This window comes from Rana temporaria, chromosome 1 (assembly GCF_905171775.1).
Source record: "Rana temporaria chromosome 1, aRanTem1.1, whole genome shotgun sequence".
Lineage (NCBI taxonomy): Eukaryota > Metazoa > Chordata > Amphibia > Anura > Ranidae > Rana > Rana temporaria.
Genome location: NC_053489.1, coordinates 14,833,294 through 14,858,234, shown reverse-complemented (window position 1 = coordinate 14,858,234; position 24,941 = coordinate 14,833,294). Strand labels below are relative to the sequence as shown.

The following is a 24,941-nucleotide window of genomic DNA, read 5'->3' as shown; positions in this document are numbered from 1 at the left end:
TAATTCTAATGTTTAATGTCTTCTTCAGAAGACAACCAATGATTGATCAATGAGCACCTGGAACCTGTTATTGTCTTCATACATTTTCATATTAGGATCTGGTGAGGTGTGGGGTAGGAGTGTTGTCTCTTTTAAAATTAAGTCAACTTATCACTTACAATGTGAACTTACTAAGAGCGCATTCTCTTCAACTTCAACTAAAATTAAAAACAATTTTAGAATACAGCAAGCAAAATGTATTTATTAATATAGCCGGATACATCTACATATAAAATAATAAAAGTGACATAATAAAAAAATACATTACAATCAGCTTATAAAAGAACATGTTTAATATTTATCTTCCGGGAAGGTGGTGAGTGAAATCTTCCCTCTCTGGAAGAGTGATGGGTGTCTCTGGTATCGGACACTTTAGGATGATTTGGATACTTTGTCCTCATCTGGTCACTTTGGTTCCTCCTCACTAAGTGACTACTTTGTTCTGTGTTGATGGACCGGCTGGTGGAAGGAACCACTACACCCAGCAGGGGACAAGGTTTCCAACAAACCCAAAGTGTCTAATACCAGTGGTGTCTAGGGCAAAAATTAAACTTACTGTCCACCAGAGAGGTAAGTATTAAATATTCATATACAGTATAGCAGTGTTCATTCTCAATACACTAACAACATATTAAATTTAACAATAACAGAGATAATGATATAATTACTGATAACCCAGTAATTTTCCATACATATTAGTGGATAGCTGCTTTTGTATTCAGGTCGGGTCTGAACAGAATTATGTAACATTTTGGGAAAAATATACAGCCAATAAGTCCAGAACTTGAGGCCATTATAGCAAAAACCTCCACAGCCACCATGTATTTCCCTCTGGTGCTCAGATAGGCTGGGATCATGGCAATCCAGACACTGCAGAACACCAGCATGCTGAAGGTGATGTACTTGGCCTCATTAAAACTGTCCGGTAATGTCCTGGCTAAAAAAGCGATAATGAAGCTCACAGCTGCCAGAAGCCCCATATATCCCAGGACAGAGTAGAAGCCGATAACTGAACCCTCATTACACTGAATGATGATCTTCCCCTGATAAGAGTGAGTGTCCCGATCCTGGAAGGGGGGAGAAAGAGACAACCAAGTGACACAGATTATGAATTGAACCAATGAGAAGACACAAATGATAAAATTGGGCAGTTTGGTTCCCATCCATTTCCTCCAGGGACTCCCAGGTTTGGTGGCTTTAAAAGCAATACACACCATGATACTTTTGGCAAGTAGAGAAGAGACGGCAACTGAGAAGATGACACCAAAAGAGGTGACACGCAGCATGCAGGTCACATCTACTGGATGGCCGAGGAACAAGAAGACACAGAGGAAGCTCAGCATGATGGAGACCAGTAGAAGATAGCTTAGGTCCCGGTTATTGGCTTTAACAATGGGGGTGTCCTGGTAATGTATAAATATCCCCAATATTAAACCAGTCAGAAGACAACAGAGGATGGAGACGGCTGAAAATACTCCAACAATGGGATCATCAGTGTAGGAGAGAAATTCCACCACTCTTGGAACACACCGATCCTTCTTCTCATTTGGCCATTCTTCATCAGGACATTTCATGCAATTTTCACTGTCTGCAGGAAGAACAATACAAACACAATGAGCATTGGGGTCAGAGATTGTGAGAAAACAACTTATCTTGTGTTGTCTCACTGCTAGCAATTGGATTTCCATCCGTGCATTGTGGGAGAAAAAATGAAATAAAATAAATAATACATTTAAATATAACAATAAAATGTGAAAAAATATAATAAATAATAAATTACCTAAATATACAATATTTAAATGTTAAAGACGTTCAATAATATAAGATCGATAGATAGATGATATCACACAGTTGAACTCCTATATGTAGAGACTTCCCATTGGCAAGTGGTAACATTAACATCTTCCCGCCCCACCTATAGCAAAATGACGGCCGGGTAGAAGCCATGTTGTTCTGGGAGGACGTCTTATGATGTCCTCCCAGAATCTGCCTCTCACATAGTCGTGGGGCCACACAGCGGCACTATCCTTCACTGGCTGTAAGTACCATGTGATTGCTGTGGCCAATCACAGTAGATCACATGACAATTGTAAACAATGGGTGCCTTCCTTATTTATACTAGTAATGGAAGTGATCAGTGACTTACAGCGGGACTACAATATTGTGGGAGACAATCTGATGTTAACTGACACTTTTGATACTTTGCGGAAACCTAGCTGCGGACTTAACCGTTGGCTCAATAATAGTCCCTGCATGTTTTTTTTTAACCACTTAAAGACCAAGCCTGTTTTTACAAGTTAAAAACATGTTTTTTTGTTAGAAAATTACTTATAACCCCCAAACATTATACATTTTTTTCTAACACCCTAGAGAATAAAATGGCGGTCATTGCAATACTTTTTACGCAGCGGTCTTACAAGCGCACTTTTTTTGGAAAAAAAAAAACACTTTTTTTACTAAAAAAATAGGACGACAGTAAAGTTAGCCCAAATTTGTTTATATTGTGAAAGATGATGTTATGCCGAGTAAAATTGATATCCAACATGTCACGCTTCAAAATTGCATCCGCTCGTGGAATGGCGTCAAACTTTTACCCTTAAAAATCTCTGTATCCGACGTTTAAAAAATTCTACAGGTTGCATGTTTTGAGTTAAAGAAGAGGTCTAGGGATAGAATTATTGCGTTGTCAAGGCTACCCCCAATATACACCCCCCAATATACACCCCTCAATATACACTTGATTCCCCACCGTGATCCATCTGTACATGGGAGCACAGTTGTAGCCATTGACTTTATTTAAGTGTCCTTGGCTGAGGCTTTTTCTGAACCGTGTAATTGGGAATCACATACTTGCTGGTAGTTCCAGCTATCCCCACTAGAGACCAGCAGAGAGCAACATTTCCTGGAGAGAAGGAGCTCTCCACGGAGCTTTCATCTCATCTCCCTGCGGCTTCCCCAGGACCTGGGTTGGCCTCTCAGCGGGACTAACGTCATCCCAGAGGACGGCACGGAGCTTCCTGTTTCCCCTCTCCCATAGACACGGCTCTTGAATCTGCACCCCGCATGTTGGAGGGCCCCCCACATGCTGGATCTCATGCCTTTTGAGTGACACCTAGCTAAAGGTACCGGCGGCCAGCCCGTTTTCCTATTCAGGTCACATAATTTTCATCATCTTATTTTGAGACCTGTTAGCCCCCTCCCTCTGCTCAAGGGATCATAGGTGGTTTTTCAAGTGCTTCATTATTTTTATTCATTATTAATTTTTACTTACCGTATATACTCGAGTATAAGCCGAGTTTTTCAGCACATTTTTTGGTGCTGAAAATGCCCCCCTCGGCTTATACTCGAGTCACCTTTTTGAGCCTGATCTTCTAGACTTTGGCGACCCGGTATCGGTCCAAACGTGGCACACATCTTCCTCTACAAGTGTGCAAAGTTTGTTGTTCGGGAGACTTACGACCGGGGAGCACCGATTTTTTAAAATTCGGGCACCCCTTCCATAGACTCCCATGTTAAACGGTAATTTCTCTGGTAACTTTGGGGACCCGGTACCGGCCGTCCGTAGGTCCCAGTTCTCCTCTACAAGTGTGCAAAGTTTGCTGTCTGGGGAACCTACGGTCAGGAAGCACCAAATTTTCAAAGCCGGGCACCACTTCTATATACTCCCATTTTAAACGTAAGTCTAGTCATGGACACAGTGAGGCATGGACACAGTGAGGCATGGACACAGTGAGACATGGGCACAGTGAGGCATGGACACAGTGAGGCATGGGCACAGTAAGGCATGGGCACAGTGAGGCATGGGCACATTGAGGCATGGGCACAGTGAGGCATGGACACAGTGAGGCATGGGCACAGTGAGGCATGGACACAGTGAGGCGTGGACACAGTGAGGCGTGGGCACAGTGAGGTGTGGGCACAGTGAGGTGTGGGCACAGTGAGGTGTGGACACAGTGAGGCATCAGCACAGTGAGGCATCGGCACAGTGAGGGAAAATGAGGCACAGTAAGGAATGCAGATGGACACCCTAGGCTTATACTCGAGCCAATACATTTTCCCATTTTTTTGTGGTAAAATTAGGTGCCTCGGCTTATATTCAGGTCGGCTTATACACGAGTATTTTATGATTGAATAACTTACTTATTTCTTCTCTAAACCATCCAGAGACAGTCTGCTATGTGTTTTCCATGAGCGCAGGATCTTTGTGTATTGACAGCCCCAATGTTGGCCGCCATTACTAGTATAAAAAAATAAAAATAATAATAAATAAATTCCAGTACAAACAGATTGTAGTCTATAACTTTTATGCAAACCAAACAATATACGCTTATTGGGATTTTTTTTACCAAGGACATGTAGCAGATCACATTTTGGCCTAAATGTATGAATGAATTTGTTTTTTAAAATGTTTTATTGGATATGTTTTTTAGGAGAAAGTAAAAAATATATATATTTTTCAAAATATATTCTCTATTTTTGCTTATAGCAGCGCAATACATAAAAAAATAAAAAACTGTGGTGATAAAATACCACCAAAAGAAAGACATTCTGTTTGAGTACAGTGTGCAATTTGCAGTTAAAGTAGCGCAGTGCTGAATAGCAAAAAACAGCCTGGTCATGAAGGGGTTTAAATCTTCTGGAGCTCGACTGGTTAAAGTGATAAAACTTGGAGAAATGCGCACACATCACAGAGATGTACTTCATATGACACACAGAGATACCTTCTATCCAGTCCAACAATAATTTACTAACAAATACAAACTCTACCGGAAATGTTGGAGATCTCTCCTTCTGGACATGAGACACAATCATAGCAGCATTTGTGAATTGAAGATCCAAACTTTTTTCTGCTGCCGGGTATACAGGGATCTGAGCATCGAGATACCGGAGGCTGAAATCACATATTATTATTATTATTATTATTATTATTATTATTATTATTTTGGGCTGTTACTGATTACAATTTTTGTGTTCTATTAATCGTTTTTTTTTTATCGATTAAAAGACTAATTTTGATTAATTATAACCGTAATGTCCACACATCTCCCCTGTAATGTCCACATCTCCCCCGTAATGTCCACACATTTCCCCCGTAATGTCCACACATCTCCCCCGTAATGTCCACACATCTCCCCTGTAATGTCCACACATCTGCCCTGTAATGTCCACATCTCCCCCAGTAATGTCCACACATCTCCCCCGTAATGTCCACACATCTCCCCTGTAATGTCCACACATCTGCCCTGTAATGTCCACATCTCCCCCAGTAATGTCCACACATCTCCCCCAGTAATGTCCACACATCTCCCCCAGTAATGTCCACACATCTCCCCTATAATGTCCACACATCTCCCCCAGTAATGTCCACACATCTCCCCCAGTAATGTCCACACATCTCCCCCAGTAATGTCCACACATCTCCCCTATAATGTCCACATCTCCCCCAGTAATGCCCACACATCTCTCCCAGTAATGCCCACACATCTCCCCCGTAATGCCCACACATCTCCCCCGTAATGTCCTCACATCTCCCCCGTAATGCCCACACACCTCCCCTGTAATGCCCACACATCTCCCCCAGTAATGTCCACACATCTCCCCTAGTAATGTCCACACATCTCCCCCTGTAATGTCCACATCTCCCCCAGTAATGTCCACACATCTCCCCCAGTAATGTCCACACATCTCCCCTATAATGTCCACATCTCCCTCAGTAATGTCCACACATCTCCCCCAGTAATGCCCACACATCTCCCCCGTAATGTCCACACATCTCCCCCGTAATGCCCACACATCTCCCCCGTAATGCCCACACATCTCCCCCGTAATGCCCACACATCTCCCCCAGTAATGTCCACACATCTCCCCCAGTAATGTCCACCCATCTCCCCCGTAATGTCCACACATCTCCCCCGTAATGTCCACCCATCTCCCCCGTAATGCCCACACATCTCCCCTGTAATGTCCACACATCTCCCCCAGTAATGTCCACACATCTCCCCCAGTAATGTCCACACATCTCCCCCAGTAATGTCCACACATCTCCCCCGTAATGTCCACACATCTCCCCCAGTAATGTCCACACATCTCCCCCAGTAATGTCCACACATCTCCCCCGTAATGTCCACACATCTCCCCTGTAATGTCCACACATCTCCCCCAGTAATGTCCACACATCTCCCCTATAATGTCCACATCTCCCCCAGTAATGTCCACACATCTCCCCCAGTAATGCCCACACATCTCCCCCGTAATGTCCACACATCTCCCCCGTAATGCCCACACATCTCCCCCAGTAATGATTGTCCACACATCTCCCCCAGTAATGTCCATACAGTAGGTGCACGCGATATTGTGTCAATCTCGCTCCCTTTCTCGGCGAGATTGAGCACCTACGAGCCCCATCGCGGGAGCCAGCACCGAGCTGGCTTGCCGCGATAGAGACAAAGCCGTCATAGAAGCGACGGGAGATCCGACTTGGATTCCCGCCAATTCTACACGTGTGCGGCGTTTGTTATGAATCCTGAGGGGGAAGTCCCTGCCGGATTTTAAATAAAAATCCGGCATGGGTTCCCCCCTCAGGAGCATACCGGGCCCTTAGGTCTGTTATGGGTTGTAAGGAGAGCCCCCCCTACGCCGAAAAAACGGCGTAGGGGGTCCCCCTACAATCCATACCAGACCCGTATCCAAAGCACGCTACCCGGCCGGCCAGGAAAGGAGTGGGGACGAGCGAGCGCCCCCCCCCCTCCTGAGCCGTACCAGGCTGCATGCCCTCAACATGCAGGGGTTGGGTGGTCTGGGGCAGGGGGGCGCACTGCGGCCCCCCCCACCTCAGAGCACCCTGTCCCCATGTTGATGAGGACAGGGCCCCTTCCCGACAACCCTGGACGTTGGTTGTCGGGGTATGCGGGCGGGAGGCTTATCGGAATCTGGGAGCCCCCTTTAATAAGGGGGCCCCCAGATACCGGCCCCCCACCCTAAGTGAATGGATATGGGGTACATCGTACCCCTAACCATTCACCTGTAGGAAAAATGTCAAAGTTAATAAACACACCACACAAGGGTTTTTAAAATAATTTATTTTTCTGCTCTGGAGGCTCCCCCTGTCTTCTTTATTAGCTCGTCTACCAGGGGGAGCTTCTTCTTTGACATCTTCGGGTGGGTGGGGGCCGCCGTCTGGTTCTCTTCCACCGCCGGGGGGGGGGTCGCTTTTAAAAAAGCCCCCACCCCCGGCGGGTTTCCTCCGGCGTCTTCGGCGGGGGGGCTTCTTCTTCCGCTATCCCGACGGGTCTTCTCCGCTATCCGGGGGGTCTTCTCAACTCTCCGGGGGTCTCCTTCTATGTTCGCCGCTCTCCGCTGTTGACTCGGCGCACCCCGGTTCTTCCTCCAGCTGTCCGGTGCCTTCTCCTTCAGCGCTGAACATCTATCTTCTTCTTCCGTGCTGTGACGTATTCTTCTTCTTCCGGGCTGTGACGTCATCTTCTTCACTTCTCCAGATGTTGACAGGCCGGCTCTTCTTGCTGAAATGGCAGGTGCGCTGCTTTCATCGGACCTATATAGGCCTCACAGTCCCATCATGCTCTGTACCTACCCATGTGATACCTACCCACGTGGGTAGGTATCACATGGGTAGGTACAGATCATGATGGGACTGTGAGGCCTATATAGGTCCGATGAAAGCAGCGCACCTGCCATTTCAGCGAGAAGAGCCGGCGTGTCAACATCGGGAGAAGAGAAGAAGAGAAGACGCCACAGCACAGCGGCCTGAAGGGAGAAGTAGAAGTTGTCACAGAACAGCGTAAGAAGAGGAGAAGACGTCACAGAACAGCGGAAGAAGGAGAAGGCACCGGACAGCGGGAGGAAGAACCGGGGTGCGCCGAGTCAAGAGCGGAGAGCGGCGAACATAGAAGAAGACCCCCCGGAGCGGAGAAGACGTCACAGAAGAGCGGTGAAGACCCCGGAGAGCAGGAGAAGACCCCCGGAAATCGGAAGAAGAAGCTTCCCCTGGTAAAAGAGCTAAAGAAGACAGGGGGAGCCTCCGGAGCAGACTAATAAAATATTTTAATACCCTGTGTTTTTTATTTGTGTTTTTACCACTTTTCCTCCAGGTGAATGGGTAGGGGTACGATGTACCCCATATCCATTCACTTAGGGTGGGGGGCCGGTATCTGGGGGCCCCCTTATTAAAGGGGGCTCCCAGATTCCGATAAGCCTCCCGCCCGCATACCCCGACAACCAACGGCCAGGGTTGTCGGGAAGGGGCCCTGTCCTCATCAACATGGGGACAGGGTGCTCTGGGGTGGGGGGGCTGCAGTGCGCCCCCCTGCCCCAGAGCACCCAACCCCCCCATGTTGAGGGCATGCAGCCTGGTACGGCTCAGGAGGGGGGGGGGCGCTCGCTCGTCCCCACTCCTTTCCTGACCGGCCGGGTAGCGTGCTTTGGATACGGGTCTGGTATGGATTGTAGGGGGACCCCCTACACCGTTTTTTCGGCGTAGGGGGGCTCTCCTTACAACCCATAACAGACCTAAGGGCCCGGTATGCTCCTGAGGGGGGAACCCATGCCGAATTTTTATTTAAAATCCGGCGGGGACTTCCCCCTCAGGATTCATAACAAACGCCGCACACGTGTAGAATTGGCGGGAATCCAAGTCGGATCTCCTGTCGCTTCTATGACGCGCACGTTGGAATGTGCTGTCACTATTCCAGTGAGTGCGAGATGTCGGCGAGATCTCGGCTCCATGTCGCCGAGAATCAGCGCGATGCTGTCATGCTAAAAACACAATATCACAAACACCTACTGTACGTCTCCCCTGTAATGTCCACACATTTCCCCTGTAATGTCCACACATCTCCCCCGTAATGTCCACACATCTCCCCCGTAATGCCCACACATCTCCCCCAGTAATGTCCACACATCTCCCCCAGTAATGCCCACACATCTCCCCTGTAATGCCCACACATCTCCCCAGTAATGTCCACACATCTCCCCCAGTAATGCCCACACATCTCCCCTGTAATGTCCACACATCTCCCCCAGTAATGTCCACACATCTCACCCATTAATGTCCACACATCTCCCCAGTAATGTCCACACATCTCCCCCGTAATGTCCACACATCTCCCCCGTAATGCCCACACATCTCCCCCAGTAATGTCCACACATTTCCCCGGTAATGTCCACACATTTCCCCCGTAATGTCCACACATTTCCCCCGTAATGTCCACATCTCCCCCAGTAATGTCCACACATCTCCGATATAATGTCCACATATCCCCCAATAATGTCCACACATCTCCCCCAGTAATGCCCACACATCTCCCCCGTAATGTCCACACATCTCCCCCGTAATGTCCACACATCTCCCCCGTAATGTCCACACATCTCCCCCGTAATGTCCACACATCCTCCCCATAATGCCCACACATCTCCCCCGTAATGTCCACACATCTCGCCCGTAATGTTCACACATCTCCCCCGTAATGTCCACACATCTCACCCAATAATGTCCACACATCTCCCCCGTAATGTCCACACATCTCCCCCATAATGTCCACACATCTCCCCTGTAATGTCCACACATCTCCCCCGTAATGCCCACACATCTTCCCTGTAATGTCCACACATCTCCCCCAGTAATGTCCACACATCTTCCCTAGTAATGTCCACACATCTCCCCCAACTGTAAATCCAAGGGTGTATGCTTTACAAAATAATCAGAAATTACTAAAGAAGACCTTACGTGAAGTTCAAGAATCCTATAAGGAGATTGAAAATAGACAGAGACGAACCATTCCTCCCTATGCATTAGGTGATAAGTAGTGTTGAGCAGAATATGCCATATTCGATTTCGCGATATATCTCGAATATATATTCGAATATTCGAGATATATTCGCTAAATTCGAATATTCGTGATATTTTATCGAAATTAAATGATTGCGATTTTTCGCTATTGCGAATGCGAAAATAATTGTGATTTTTTGATAACTGCGGTAGGAGCACTCTGATTGGCTCAGAATATTCGTGATATTTTATCGAAATATCGCAACATGCGAATGCGATATTTATTGCGCAATTTCGAGAAATGCTGGAGGAGCGCTCTGATTGGCTCAGAATATTCGTGATATTTTATCGAAATATCGCAACATGCGAATGCGATATTTATTGCGCAATTTCGACAAATGCTGTAGGAGCACTCTGATTGGCTCAGAATATTCGTGATATTTTACAATACAAAATAATTGCGAATATTCGGCAAATGCGGAAGGAGCACTCTGATTGGCTCAGAATATTCTTGATATTTTACAATACAAAATAATTGCGAATATTCGGCAAATGCAGAAGGAGCACTCTGATTGGCTCAGAATATTCGTGATATTTTACAATACAAAATAATTGCGAATATTCGGCAAATGCGGAAGGAGCACTCTGATTGGCTCAGAATATTCGTGATATTTTACAATACAAAATAAAAAGTGTTTTGCATTGGTGGTGATTCTTTACTCTATCCATCTGTCACAGGCGTTTGTCAATCAAACACCTTGAAGATTGAACACGTTCATGCTGCATGCTTTGGACTTTTTTTCACTTCACATATCAAAGACATTTTTATGAAAGATTATTTTTCTATTATTGGGACTATATTTCTTTATATATTTGTTTCACTGTGTATTTCACAAGTTATTTGCGCTTGCTTATTTTATAATTTGCCCACATGTCTTGTCACTAGACATATTTTTTATTCTTGTAGAGCGACTCCATTTTCTGTCTTGTATTAATTTATGTTGTATAACATTTTTGAGTTGCTGCTGTATTCTCCCCTTTTTTAAGGTATGCGCAATTTTTTCCTTCTTACAAAAAATAATAATATCAAACATACAAATATTCATAACAGAAACATACACAAAGCCCCCCCCTTTTGCATCAGAGACAATCAGAGTTCTCCTACCACAGTTATCGAAAATTCGCAATCATTTTCGCATTCGCAATAGCGAAAAATCGCAATTTTTTTTTTTTCAATTTGGCAACATAAAAGGATCGCCTCAGCTTAGCTACTCGGCCCAGGGTCTCTAATCATACCAGCAATGCTTTTAGACGTCAATAGGATGTGATCTGTTTTAAAAATCAAATTGAAAAAATGCGAATATTCGGAATTGCGAATATTCACCGCGAAATTCGAAATATAGCGCGATTTCTCGAATATGCTATATTCGAGTCGAATATTCGCAATGCGAATATTCGTGAGCAACACTAGTGATAAGGTCTGGCTATCCACTAAACACTTACAACTTAGGCCTCGTACACACAATAGGTTAACCAGAGGAAAATGGTCAGATGGACCGTTTTAATCAGACCAAACTGATCGTGTGTGGGCCCCATCGGTTATTTATCCATAGGTTGAAAAAAGCAATCTTGTTTTAAATTTAACCAATGGATACCTAACCGATAGGAAAAAAAACGATCGTTAGTAGGCATGACCATCGATTAAAAATCCATGTATGCTCAGAATCAAGTCGACGCATACTTGGAAGCATTGACATTTTTTCAGCACATCGTTGTGTTTTACGTCACCGCGTTCTGACACGATCGGTTATTTAACCGATGGTGTGTGGGCGCGATGGACCATCAGTCAGTTTCATCGGTTAACCGACGACAACGGTCTATCAGACCATTCTCAACGGATGGACTGATTGTGTGTACGAGACTTTAAACTTCCTTCTCAGAAACTTGGTCCTACGTTTATTGGACCCTTTTATGCAATTGCACAACTTATTCCTGTGGCCTACAACCTTAAACTACCACCTTCTATGGAGATCCATCCTGTTTTCCATACAGCTATTTTAAAGCCTTTCAGAAGTAATCCTTTTTCTTCCAAAAATATTTTATTAGAGTTTTCCATGAAATATACAGAGAAATACATCACACTGGGGTACAGGTTCCATACACAGTAAGCTCAACAGTAGGGATGAGCTTCGAGTTCGAGTCGAACTCATGTTCGACTCGAACATTGCCAGTTCGCCTGTTCGGCGAACAACGAACAATTAGGGGTGTTCGCGGCAAATTCGAAAAGCCGCGGAACACCCTGTTAAAGTCTATGGGAGAAATCTAAAGTGTTAATTTTAAAGGCTAATACGTGGTCTTTCCCAGTGACGTACGAGGGTGCGTCAGAGGGGGCGGGGTCACGTGACTGGTGGCCGTTTCCCCTATATAAGAAATGTCACAGCTCCAGTGCGTCATTCCGCTGGGCTGTGTCCAGCGGAGAGTGGAGCTAGCCTGCTGCGCTCTAGACAGATGGATCTTCTCATCGCTGGACCGGACCGCTGATCACCCATCCATCGCTGGAGAGATCATCCGTCGCAGGATAGAAGACCACGTTGGAGCGGGGGGCCGGGCCGAGAGTGGATTCACATCGCTGGATTTTTATTTATTTTTTATTAATAAAGGATTTTTTTCTACGGTGTCTGTGTGTTTTTTTTTTAACTATTTACACTTCCTTCGTGAAATGGTAGAGGTACAGTGTACCCCATTACCAATTCACATAGGGGGGGCAGGATCTGGGGGTCCCCTTTGTTAAAGGGGTCTTCCAGATTCTGATAAACTCCCGCCCACAGACCCCCACAACCACCGGGCAAGGGTTGTGGGGATGAGGCCCTTGTCCCCATCAACATGAGGACATCCTCCCCATGTTGAGGGCATATGGCCTGGTGCGGTTCAGGAGAGGGGGGGGCGCACTCTGTCCCCCCCTCTTTTCTGCGGCCGGCCAGGTTAACATGCTCGGATAAGGGTCTGGTGTGGATTTTTAGGGGAACTCCACGCCATTTTTTTTTAAATTTGGGGTGGAGTTCCCCTTAAAATCCACACCAGACCTGAAGGGTCTGGTATGGATATTTGCGGGGAACCCCACATCATTTTTTTTTTTAATTGACAGCGGGGTTCCCCTTAATATCCATATCAGACCTGAAGGGCCTGTTAATGGAATTTCGGGGGACCCCCAGCTTTTTCATTTTTATTTATTTTATGAATGAATCATCTCTGTAATTGCCAGAGCCGACAATTCATTAGAGCCGCAAAGCCGGTTTTAAATGCCTTTTTTTCTTTCAGAAATGACACTTTGTGCAGGGACAGTTCTATGTACGGGAAACATGCGCTATTTCACATGCTGACTTTACACCCCCCCCCCCCAGGTACGAAATTTAAAGTAATATTACACTTTTATTGTTTCACTTTTAGCATTATTAAATTCACTGCTCCTGAAAAAACGGCCATTTAAAAAAAAAAATTGCATTGATACATGTCCCCTGGGACAGGACCCAGGTCCCCAAACACTTTTTAGGACAATAACTTGCATATTAGCCTTTAAAATGAACACTTTAGATTTCAAATGTTCGAGTCCCATAGACTTTAACGGGGTTCTAAAGTTTACACGAACATTTGGTGTGTTCGCAAGTTCTGATGCGAACCGAACAGGGGGGTGTTCGGCTCATCCTTACTCAACAGTAGCTAACAGGTTGCTAACATCAAAATTGTCTAGAGGTTAGGTTAGAACTATATGGAGCTCTACAACATTACAAGTTGTATGTAAGGTCCGAGCGTGTAGTGGTTTCTCTCTTTGATCATGTGTCTCGGCTCAAATTAACTTACTAACACTCTCAGAGACTATCCAAACAACATGATCTCAACTGGCATCCCCTATCTCCCTGTCCAAGGCCGATTCCCAGAATGCATGATCCGCACTCATAGAAGAGTACGGTTCCCTGAACCTGGAGGCATACAGAGCCAAAATCATGTGAGACTGGGGTGATGAGCTGGAACATAGGGATTCGAACACCGTTGGGTTTCTTGTGTATTCGACTACTTTCGCTGGGATGTCCAGAAAGTGTTTTATTTGCCTGTAGGGCCAAGGAAGGATTTAGTGTTAGACCGTGCCGCAGGATCTTGTATCTTCAGAAACGTACCCCTGTGAAAGAAGTGAGTAATCCTTTTTCTGGTCATACACATTCCCCACTAGACCCTCTCAAAGTGCAATGGGAGGAAAAATTATTATTGATTACAATTCTTGACTCTCGTATTCATTGGGATAAACTACAATACCTATTAAGATGCAAAGGCTATGACCCACAAGAGGATTCTTGGGAGCCTGAGGAGCATATTTAAGATTAAGAGCATTTCACAAGAGATTTCCTCAAAAACCTGTCCCTAAGACTTCCAGAAGCTGTCCTGGGAGGAGAAGGGGGGGGTGGTCAGGACTTGGGCTCAAACCTGGGAACTCTTCTGTGTCTGGCATTGATTCTTCTCACTGAGCTATCTGGAAAACTGGACAGCGCCCAGCCTGATCTATTGGACAATACTGCCTGCTCTGTTGGATAACCCTGTCTTGTGTCTTGATTGCTGTTGAACCTTGATCTCCTTGCTCCTCCCATGAACTTTCTATAAAAGCCTTGCCTTTGCACTTCCTGTTGCCAGATTATTGTGGTCTGTTCTTGCATACTACTTGAGCTATGTCTATTGCTGTATGGAAACGGCTTTGGCTTGTGCCCCGACTACAAAACTTTCCTCCTGCTTCAACCTTGGCTTGTGACCTCAACTACGAAACTCTGTCCTGAACAGATCTCAGCTTGTGACCCCAACACTGATCATTGGTCTAGCAATTCAGACTTTCCTATCTTTGGCAGACCTGAGAACTAGCTTGCCTGACGTTGTCGGCCATTGGTCTCCACTCATTACAGGTATTCTCCTAACACCTTATAATATCCCACAACCATCACACCTTATAATATCCCACAACTGTCACACCTAATAATATCTCACAACAGTCACACCTAATAATATCCCACAACTGTCACACCTTATAATATCCCACAACCGTCACACCTAATAATATCTCACAACTGTCACACCTAATAATATCCCACAACTGTAGCACCTAATAAAATCTCACAACTGTCACAAATGTCAATATACATAATCTGTCACCAACTGGCTGATGTGTTCCTGTTTGGTCACATTAGATCAGACACCATTTATCCAGGAGACACTTCTAGGAGCTCTGCTTATAAGAAACTTTTCACGTGCACAAAATTACCGCAATCAACAACCTTCGCCAACTCAAAAATGATCCCATTCATGAGCATTTGCTAGTATATCTTAGTGTAGCACCTTCTAATGTGCTAGTAGAATGGTGCAAGCAAATTAGTCTTTAATCTGGGTAAAGAGTTTATTTCAGGTCACAAGAAAAACAAGCTGCGCTATTAAGGTTAAATAAATAAATCTGTGACATATATAAACTGTGCCAGAAACATGTGAATGAAAATCGTGAATGTAAACATAATGTTCAGACACTCTCAATAATTGTTTAGAGAATGAAAAATCCGTAAAGATGTGATGAACCAATTAAAGTCCATAGAAATAAAATATCATAGGTGAATGAAGTCCCATAAAATCCAAAGAAATATTTCAAACTTCAGTCTCCAATTAGTGAAGGAAATTACTGCAACCCGAAATGTGACGATAGAGAGACACCTCCACCTTAATGACACACTTACCAGCTGGAATTGATCTCTTATCACAGGAGATCAAAAATCACATCTAAACTGGTTAAATGACCACCATGGAAAGCGTCAATGTGTTACAGCCTCATTCAATGTATGTTGCAAGATGCGCCATAAAAAGAAAAAAAAAGGAGCTTGCATAGCATAAAATCCAAGGTAAATGTATTTAAAAATATAAAATGTGCACTTACAATGAGTCAAATGCTGTGTGCATGTAAATGATCGAGCCGGCCGGCTCCTCAATCCACCTGCCCGTGTCTTCAGGTACAGCTGAGCACGGTGACGTCAGAACGTTGCTTACCCAACGTTTCGTCACAAAAATGGTTGGATTCCTCATACAGGGAGGTGTCTGGTGCCTCCCCCTGGTTCTGGGAGTTTGGATAAGTTTCTAGAAGCTGGAGGGTTGAGGTCAGAAGAATTGATCTTCTAACTTAGGGGAGCTTAGCCAATCTCCAGGAAGTTGTCCTGGCATGGGGCTATGCCATCCCTTAGGTATAGATAAAGCATGCTGTCTGGAGAGTTGGGTGGAAGATGGAGATGGAGTGCTAAGGAAACTGTCGGTGGCCCTCATAGGCGTGCGCACATAGGGTGTAAGGTGTGCCTGGGCACACCCTAATCACCCTGTACTGTGCAGATTCCCCCTGCTGCCTGGCTGCAGAGAAAGGGACTGGGGAATCTCTGTCCTCAGTCCCTTTCTCTGTCTCAAAAGTTAGACATCAGGGGTCTGTTTGGACCACTGATATTTCACCAAAGCCCCCCAACAGGGCTCCTAATATATATATATATATATATATATATATATATATATATATATATATATATATATATATATATATATATATTTAAAAAAATAAAAAAAAATAATAAAAATAAAATTGTAAAAAAATAATAATAGTAATACAAATAAAGACACTGACAACAATCTCTGCCCTGCTGACAAAGCCCTACTGACTTGCCCACTGCCATATACGGTATATTACACATGCATGTGTGTTTGAGCTTTGGTGTGCACACCCTAATGCAATAGGCTGCGCACGCCTATGGTGGCCCTAGAAGGGGGGGGCTCTGCCTCGGGCTGGAGCTTGGGCTGGCTTGGGAGAATCCTGACAGCAGTGCAGTTTGAAAGGAATCTTACTTAAAAAGCAGCGGAAGCAAGGATGACAGTGTGAGTACGCCAGCATGTTCAAGGACTCACAAGGGGAAAGATTGCCACATGTAGCAAGCCTTTATGGAGGACAGCCTTGTGCTTAAATCGTTTCTTTCCCTTGCCCTGGGAGATCTTCTGTGAAGCCAGGTGGGCTGGTAAAGAAGCAGCCAGGTGGACTGGTAGTTCCTACAGGCAGTAGAACTTGGATCCGTGTCTATAGAGGAGTTGGAGATACTCCTGGATGTTTATTACTACTCAAAGTACTATTTTGTAAGGGACTGAGCGTTCCTAGTCCTTAAGAGGCTTTTGCATTTTTCATCTTAAAGCGGGGGTTCCGCGGGTTTTCTTTTTTTTTTTTGGATCTTTCTGGCACTCTTACCTTTGGCAATCGGCAACTCGTGTGTCCCAATCGTGTAGCCGCCAGCATTGTTTTTGTCCCGCAAACGATACTTTATAAATTTCATAGATGGACGTTTCCAACTTGATTGTGGGCACTCTGAAGCCCACCAGGATGTCCTTCCAGGATACGGTGAATGCTGACGTCCCAGCATTCACCGCTCTATCCTGCGAATGTGCAGTTTTGACTGCACAGTTGCCGAATCATGTGACCCGCGAGATATCGCGGGATTACAGTACAGCACGTCTCCTGGGATTCTTATCACTCACTCCCAGGAGACATAGCGCTTGTCGGGGAAAAGATAATACACACCCACTCCCGCGGGGAATGGATGACTGACACAACACTAAATGCGGCATTACAAAGGTAAGGAATCGGATAAAAAAAAAACGGATTGTGCTTAAACGATGTCTAGTGGTTAGATTTAGATAAACATGAAATTTAAGATGTCTGTGCCCAGAAAGGAGGACAGTTCAAGACCTTGTACATACGGAGGAAGTTGTCCCTGTTTTTTGTTCTTTAATTCAAGTTGGGTATCCCACATATCCCTTCACCCAACCAAGTTGTTACCCCTAATAAAACATAAAAACAAAGCCAAAGGACTGACTTCTTTTCTCCGGTTGCAAGCAGAGAATGCATGTTGCCTAGCTGTGCAGGAATAGGGGAGCCGGTCACCTGCAGCTCCTGTGTGGGTAGTGCTACTTTAAAATAAGGCTAAAAATGTTCTATAAATCATAGTTATGAATTTCCTGAGAAAAATGGTATAAAAAGAAAAACAATCAAGTGATCTCTTACTTTGCCTTTTTTCCAGTAGAAGGGATCACTCATATTGGGAAATGTTTGAGGCACAAAGTCTGGGCTTAGAATCTTGCAAATTCTGAAACGATGGGCACAAAAATAATCTTTTAAAAAAAGCCACATATGTAACCTGAGATCAGTTGGAACTTCTCTTCTCTCATTAAAGTAGATCTTGCCTCCGGTTGGGTCGGTGTAATTAAGATTTCTCACATATTTGTGCAGCTTTTCAAAGAAGACAGAAATAGACACATTACCATGTACAGTAATAAGAGTTCTGGAATTAAATAAAAAATATTAAAAAAAGGGACAGGTTACATTCAAGACACTAGAATAGGAATGAATAAATCAGGACAATTACTTACCGTATATACTCGAGTATAAGCACATTTTTTTGTGATGAAAATGCCCCCCTCGGCTTATACTTGAGTTACCTTTTTGCGCCTGATCTCCCGGACTTTGGGGACCCGGTACCGGCCGGCCGGTACAAGTGTGCAAAGTTTGTTGTCCGGGGGACCCAGGGCCGGTACTATGGGTGGGCGGAAAGGGCGGGTGTCCAGGGCGGAGTGTGGGAGGGGCGGGTTGTTAGCAGGCAGAAGAGTATCCCTATGCTTCATGTTGCCACTCCAGCCTGCATCAAAAGAGAGTGGAGGAAGTGCCCTTCCTGATTGCTGAACTCCTCTTTAAGGCAGCAGTCACGCCCCTTTTTGAGCTCCTGTTAGTGTGACTGGCTGAGTCACAGTAAGAGCTCCACTACAGGTGGGCGGAGCAGGAAGAGACGAGTACACTGCAGTCCCGATTACTGCTTCCTGCCAGGGCCAGCCCTATGATGGGACCGGGTGGTACCATGGGTACCAGGCAGCACTTTTAGGGGGGCAGCATACTGATGCCCGCCAGCCTGTTCCGCCAGCTCCGCTACCCAAATAAAATTGATGTCCTTTTTTTCCCACAAATAGAGCTTTCTTTTGGTGATATTTGATCACCTCTGCGGTTTTTATTATTTGTGCTATAAATATATATATTTTTTTACTTTTTGCTATAATAAATATCCCCAAAATTTAGAAAAATAAACAATTTTCTTCAGTTTAGGCCAATATGTATTCTTCTACATATTTTTGGTACCAAAAAAATAAATAAACAATTAGCGTACATTGATTAGTTTGCGCAAAAGGCATTGTGGCCGCCGGCAATTCACAGGTCCCTTTATACTCCTGGATACATGTATAGAGCCATGGCAGGTCCTTTTATACACCTATATGCATGTATAGAGCCATGACAGGCCCTCTTTATACATCTATAGAGCCATGACAGGCCCTCGTTATACTCCTTTATACACATATAGAGCCATGACAGGTCCTCCTTATACTCCTATATACATTTATAGAGCCATGGCAGGTCCTCTTTATATTCCTTTACATGTAAAGAGTCTCGACAGGTCCTCTATATACATGTATAGAGCCATGACAGGCAGAGGCGTCCCTAGGGGGGGCAGAGGGGGCCCTGACCCCCCCAACATCATGCTGTGCCCCACCATGTGCCCCCCCCCAAAAAAAAAATTTTTTTTTTTTGCAATTTTTGTATTTTGCTCCCCGAGAGGGAGAGCGTCCCCATTCAGCTCTGCGGGGGATTCCTCCCCTCCCTCTGCTCGCCGACACTGCATAATGCGAGCGCTCACACAACCAGATATTCTAGCCTGGAACGTGTTTAAGTGTGTGCACTGCAGACTGCAGTACACTGTAATCACTGAACTACATTATCTCCATCCCTTCTCCCCCCCATCTGTCTCCCTCCCCCTCTCCTGTTCTTTCAAAACATTCACAATTTACTTTCACTTTCAGTTAGGCAGATAATATACGGTGCAAATTTCTTTCCTGCATTCACAGATTGCAGGAAAGAAACTTGCATGATTCCCCCATCAACAGACAGTGCTGACAGGGGAATATCCATCCTGCCCAGCAATTGTATTCTCCCGACAAACAGTGATTATCACTAGTGGCTATATAGCAACCACTAGTGATAATTATAAGAGAATCTGCTCATTAATGGTTCAAATCTCAGCCAGTTTCTGCTGAACCAGCTGAGATTTAAACTGTCTATGGCTGGTCTTAGCTCTTAGGCAGCCCATACATTGATTAGCACTGTGGAGTGTCGGCTTCCTGGCGTAATCGGGGATGTGGGATTTCAAACACACCGGAGCCCATCTCTATTGGTTGTAGACAGTTGAGCTCCCTGCAGGTTGCTTAGCAGCAGTGGACCCTTCTCTGACGAGCTGATCGGGATGCAATCCAGGTGATGCTCTTAGTCAAATCCTAGTCATAAATATCAATGATTTTATTGATCAAAGCCCACACTTTACAGGCATAGAGCCCACATGGCTGCTGATCATACGGTTGATTATATTTATGTGGTTTTACTCTTGATGCTAATAATTACTGTGTTTATTAGATCTGACTGGGAGCATCACCTGGATCACATGCCATCAGCATGTCAACAGAGAAGGTTATATAGCATTACTGCTGCTAGGTGACCAGCTGGGGGCTCGGCTCTCTATAACCAATAGTGCCAGCCTTCCCCTGCATGCACCCATAATGTCACCAGCACTAGGTCCTAATAGACTGCCGCCGCTGCCAAGGAGACAGATGCCAGACCAGCACTGTCAATAGCAGGGACAGGACAGCTGGGGATCCCCACTGTGGCAGAACACCAGGGCCCGGTGGCAAGACAACCTTTGCAACAATGATAGTTCTCCCACTGCTTTGGACCCTTATATTTTCTTGGTGTTCTGGTGACATATATCTCTTGTTTTCTGCCACCCTGGGGGGCCCCAGTATAGTAGGAAGGGAGCTCACTGCGAACATGTGAAAGGGCCCATAGTGGGATCGTAGTAAAGGGCCCCAGGATATATATATATATATATATATATATATATATATATATATATATATATATATATATATATATATATATATATATATATATATATACAGGTGGTTCTCAAAAAATTAGCATATTGTGATAAAGTTCATTATTTTCTGTAATGTACTGATAAACATTAGACTTTCATATATTTTAGATTCATTACACACAACTGAAGTAGTTCAAGCCTTTTTATTGTTTTAATATTGATGATTTAGGCATACAACTCATGAAAACCCAAAATTCCTATCTCAAAAAATTAGCATATCATGAAAAGGTTCTCTAAACGAGCTCTTAACCTAATCATCTGAATCAACTAATTAACTCTAAACACCTGCAAAAGATTCCTGAGGCTTTTAAAAACTCCCAGCCTGGTTCATTACTCCAAACCGCAATAATGGGTAAGACTGCCGACCTGACTGCTGTCCAGAAGGCCATCATTGACACCATCAAGCAAGAGGGTAAGACACAGAAAGAAATTTCTGAACGAATAGGCTGTTCCCAGAGTGCTGTATCAAGGCACCTCAGTGGGAAGTCTGTGGGAAGGAAAAAGTGTGGCAGAAAACGCTGCACAACGAGAAGAGGTGACCGGACCCTGAGGAAGATTGTGGAGAAGGACCGATTCCAGACCTTGGGGGACCTGCGGAAGCAGTGGACTGAGTCTGGAGTAGAAACATCCAGAGCCACCGTGTACAGGCGTGTGCAGGAAATGGGCTACAGGTGCCGCATTCCCCAGGTCAAGCCACTTTTGAACCAGAAACAGAGGCAGAAGTGCCTGACCTGGGCTACAGAGAAGCAACACTGGACTGTTGCTCAGTGGTCCAAAGTACTTTTTTCGGATGAAAGCAAATTGTGCATGTCATTCGGTAATCAAGGTGCCAGAGTCTGGAGGAAGACTGGGGAGAGGGAAATGCCAAAATGCCTGAAGTCCAGTGTCAAGTACCCACAGTCAGTGATGGTCTGGGGTGCCATGTCAGCTGCTGGTGTTGGTCCACTGTGTTTTATCAAGGGCAGGGTGAATGCAGCTAGCTATCAGGAGATTTTGGAGCATTTCATGCTTCCATCTGCTGAAAAGCTTTATGGAGATGAAGATTTCATTTTTCAGCACGACCTGGCACCTGCTCACAGTGCCAAAACCACTGGTAAATTGTTTACTGACCATGGTATTACTGTGCTCAATTAGCCTGCCAACTCTCCTGACCTGAACCCCATAGAGAATCTGTGGGATATTGGGAAGAGAAAGTTGAGAGACGCAAGACCCAACACTCTGGATGAGCTTAAGGCCGCTACCGAAGCATCCTGGGCCTCCATAACACCTCAGCAGTGCCACAGGCTGATTGCCTCCATGCCACGCCGCATTGAAGCAGTCATTTCTGCAAAAGGATTCCCGACCAAGTATTGAGTGCATAACTGAACATAATTATTTGACACTTTTCTTTTATTGGTCGGATGAAATATGCTAATTTTTTGAGATAGGAATTTTGGATTTTCATGAGCTGTATGCCAAAATCATCAATATTAAAATAATAAAAAGTTTTGAACTACTTCAGTTGTGTGTAATGAATCTAAAATATACGAAAGTCTAATGTTTATCAGTACATTACAGAAAATAATTAACTTTATCACAATATGCTAATTTTTTGAGAACCACCTGTATATATATATATAATTGCATTTTATAGTTGGCCCCCCTACTTTTGTCCCTGTCCCCCCATGTGCCCCCCTAAATATGAAAGCTGGAGACGCCACTGAAGAGCATATGTCAACAACAAATAAATCTGAATACAATATTCTTTGCTTGATTTTAATATTTGTCTGTATTTACAAATTTTTAATGTTGAAATGTAATACAAATGGATAGTTTTATGATATATGTGTTTATGGCACCTATTAAAGTACCTTCCCTCGCTGTTTCAAAAAATGTTCTTTCCTGGAATGTTGGTGTCTTTGATCCTGATGCTGCGTACACACGATAACTTTTCGTCATGAAAAAAAACACGTTTTTAAAAAATGTCATTTAAAACGATCGTGTGTGGGCTTCACATCATTTTTCAGGTTATGAAAAACGCCAAATATTTTTTTTTCGAACATGCTGCATTTTTTAACGACGTTTTAAACAATGTCGTTTTTCGGGTTGTAAAAAATGATCGTGTGTGGGCAAAAACGACATTAAAAACCTGCGCATGCTCAGAAGCAAGTTATGAGACGGGAGCGCTCGTTCTGGTAAAACTACCGTTCATAATGGAGTAAGCACATTCATCACGCTGTAACAGACAGAAAAGCGCAAATCGTCTTTTACTAACAGGAAATCAGCTAAAGCAGCCCCAAGGGTGGCGTCATCCGCATGGAACTTTGTTTATTTAATGCCGAAAAATTATCGTGTCTTAGGTTTGAGTGGTACATTTAAAATTTGTTAAATATGTGTTTGTAGCGCTACCCCCAAAGGAGCCGCTGATTGATTTGGGATTGGCAAATTAAGTTACCTCTATGTGATGTCTAGGGGTGAAGGTAGTGAGTAGAGCAGTAACCGAATGTCCAATCTGTAGATAAGGTTTTATGAATGCTTTATTTCCTTGGTCCAAACACTACCAACACTAGATATGTGCATTCCCGTTGTACGAATGTTATTTTCAAACGAAAATGTAAATTTTCGTACCCGCAAAATAATGTGTACATACGAAAAAAATTAAGCACCAAAATACGAAAACGATGGGATTACGAATGAGTCGCATAACGAACAACCGCAAATACGAACGAACGATCCAACGAAAATACGACAAAACGAAAACGGCAAAAGAACGAATATGACATCTATAACAAAAGACTTGCATTCTGTATTTTGTTTGAATCCTTTTTCTGTTTGTATGTTCATATGACATCTTATAACAAAAGATTTGTATTCTGTATTCTGAATTCCTTTTTTCTGTTCGTAATTTGGTTTCAAAATACAGAATGCTAATCTTTTGTTATAAGATGTCATTTTCGTTTTTTTTAAATGGTCAGTGAGTGTAGTTAGTTAGTGAAGCAGCTTCTCTCTTGTGCTGAGTACAGTAGTACAGTAAAGCCAAATAAACTTTTCTGTGGATTTTCGTCTGAAGGGAGAGATCAGTTGGCCAGACTTTTGAACCTGGAACTCAAAAATGGTTTTCTGATGGAGTTTAAAAACGAACGAACGTTCGGTAAAACGATCGTTTTTATGTTTGTTGTTAAAAAAGTCTGACCAAGTGTATGGGGCTTAACAATAGTTAATATGGATGAGCCGCGTGTTGAAAGTGCCGCGAATCCCGCGATATATTTACGAAAGTACAAAATGACGACAATTCACAAAAATTATTGTCTAACAAGTAACGAACATGAATTAAACAGAATAACGAACCATCTCGCATGTACGAAAATAAAACGGTAACCAAAATACGAAACGATCGGAATACGAAAAAATCGCGTCGTACGAAAAACGAACGGGAACGAACAGGAAAACGGGCGTCTTACGAAAAACGAACGGGAACGAACCTACGGAACGATACGAAACGGAACAAAAAAAACCGAAAAAAAATTCTGTGCACATGTCTAACCAACACATCAACTTGAGGTAGACAGTATAGGTTGATGAAAATAGAGTAACCGTGCAGTATCAGGCTTTGGATGAAGAAAGCAACTCTGCCCTCTGTAGTTGAATCAATACGTCACCACTCTAGCCAGAGTGGGTGAAGTGCCCCTGGACAGGCTTCTGCCACAAACCTGGCAGCCAGAGCGTCACTTGAGGTTTCTGGGGGGGGGGAACAAGTCTCTGCCACAGACCTGGCTCTGATTAGATTAAGATGTCAGATGAAACGTCTGCCACAGGCCCAATGCTGACAATGTGAACAGAAGAGCGAATCCTCCCAGTAAATTAGGTTAAGGTCACCGGTTGACAGCGTAGCGTACCTGTCAGTGTCCGGTCACCAGATCCCCGGTGGTTTGTTCAAGCCGATCCCCCACCGAACAGAATACAGCCTGGGATCTTCTTAGTAGAAGTGGGGACACAGTAAGGCACTGGGGCCCCTTGGCAGCATCAGTCACTCCAGGCCAGGAGGGCCCAGAGTCTGGAACTCCGCGTGG

The 24,941-nt window shown here is 44.3% G+C and overlaps 1 protein-coding gene across 1 annotated transcript in view; it reads right to left on the bottom strand.

Moving 5' to 3' along the window:
* Window positions 1–459: 459 nt before the first annotated feature.
* LOC120909759 (vomeronasal type-2 receptor 26-like) overlaps window positions 460–24,941 on the bottom strand; it is a 31,251-nt gene continuing 6,769 nt past the window's right edge. The window contains exons 2-5 of the mRNA XM_040321872.1: window positions 18,061–18,204; window positions 17,928–18,009; window positions 4,807–4,930; window positions 460–1,627 (exon numbers count right to left, since the gene is read on the bottom strand). Coding sequence (XP_040177806.1) covers window positions 735–1,627; window positions 4,807–4,930; window positions 17,928–18,009; window positions 18,061–18,204 — 1,243 coding nt within the window. The 3' untranslated portion in view covers window positions 460–734. The remainder of the gene's footprint in view (window positions 1,628–4,806; window positions 4,931–17,927; window positions 18,010–18,060; window positions 18,205–24,941) is intronic.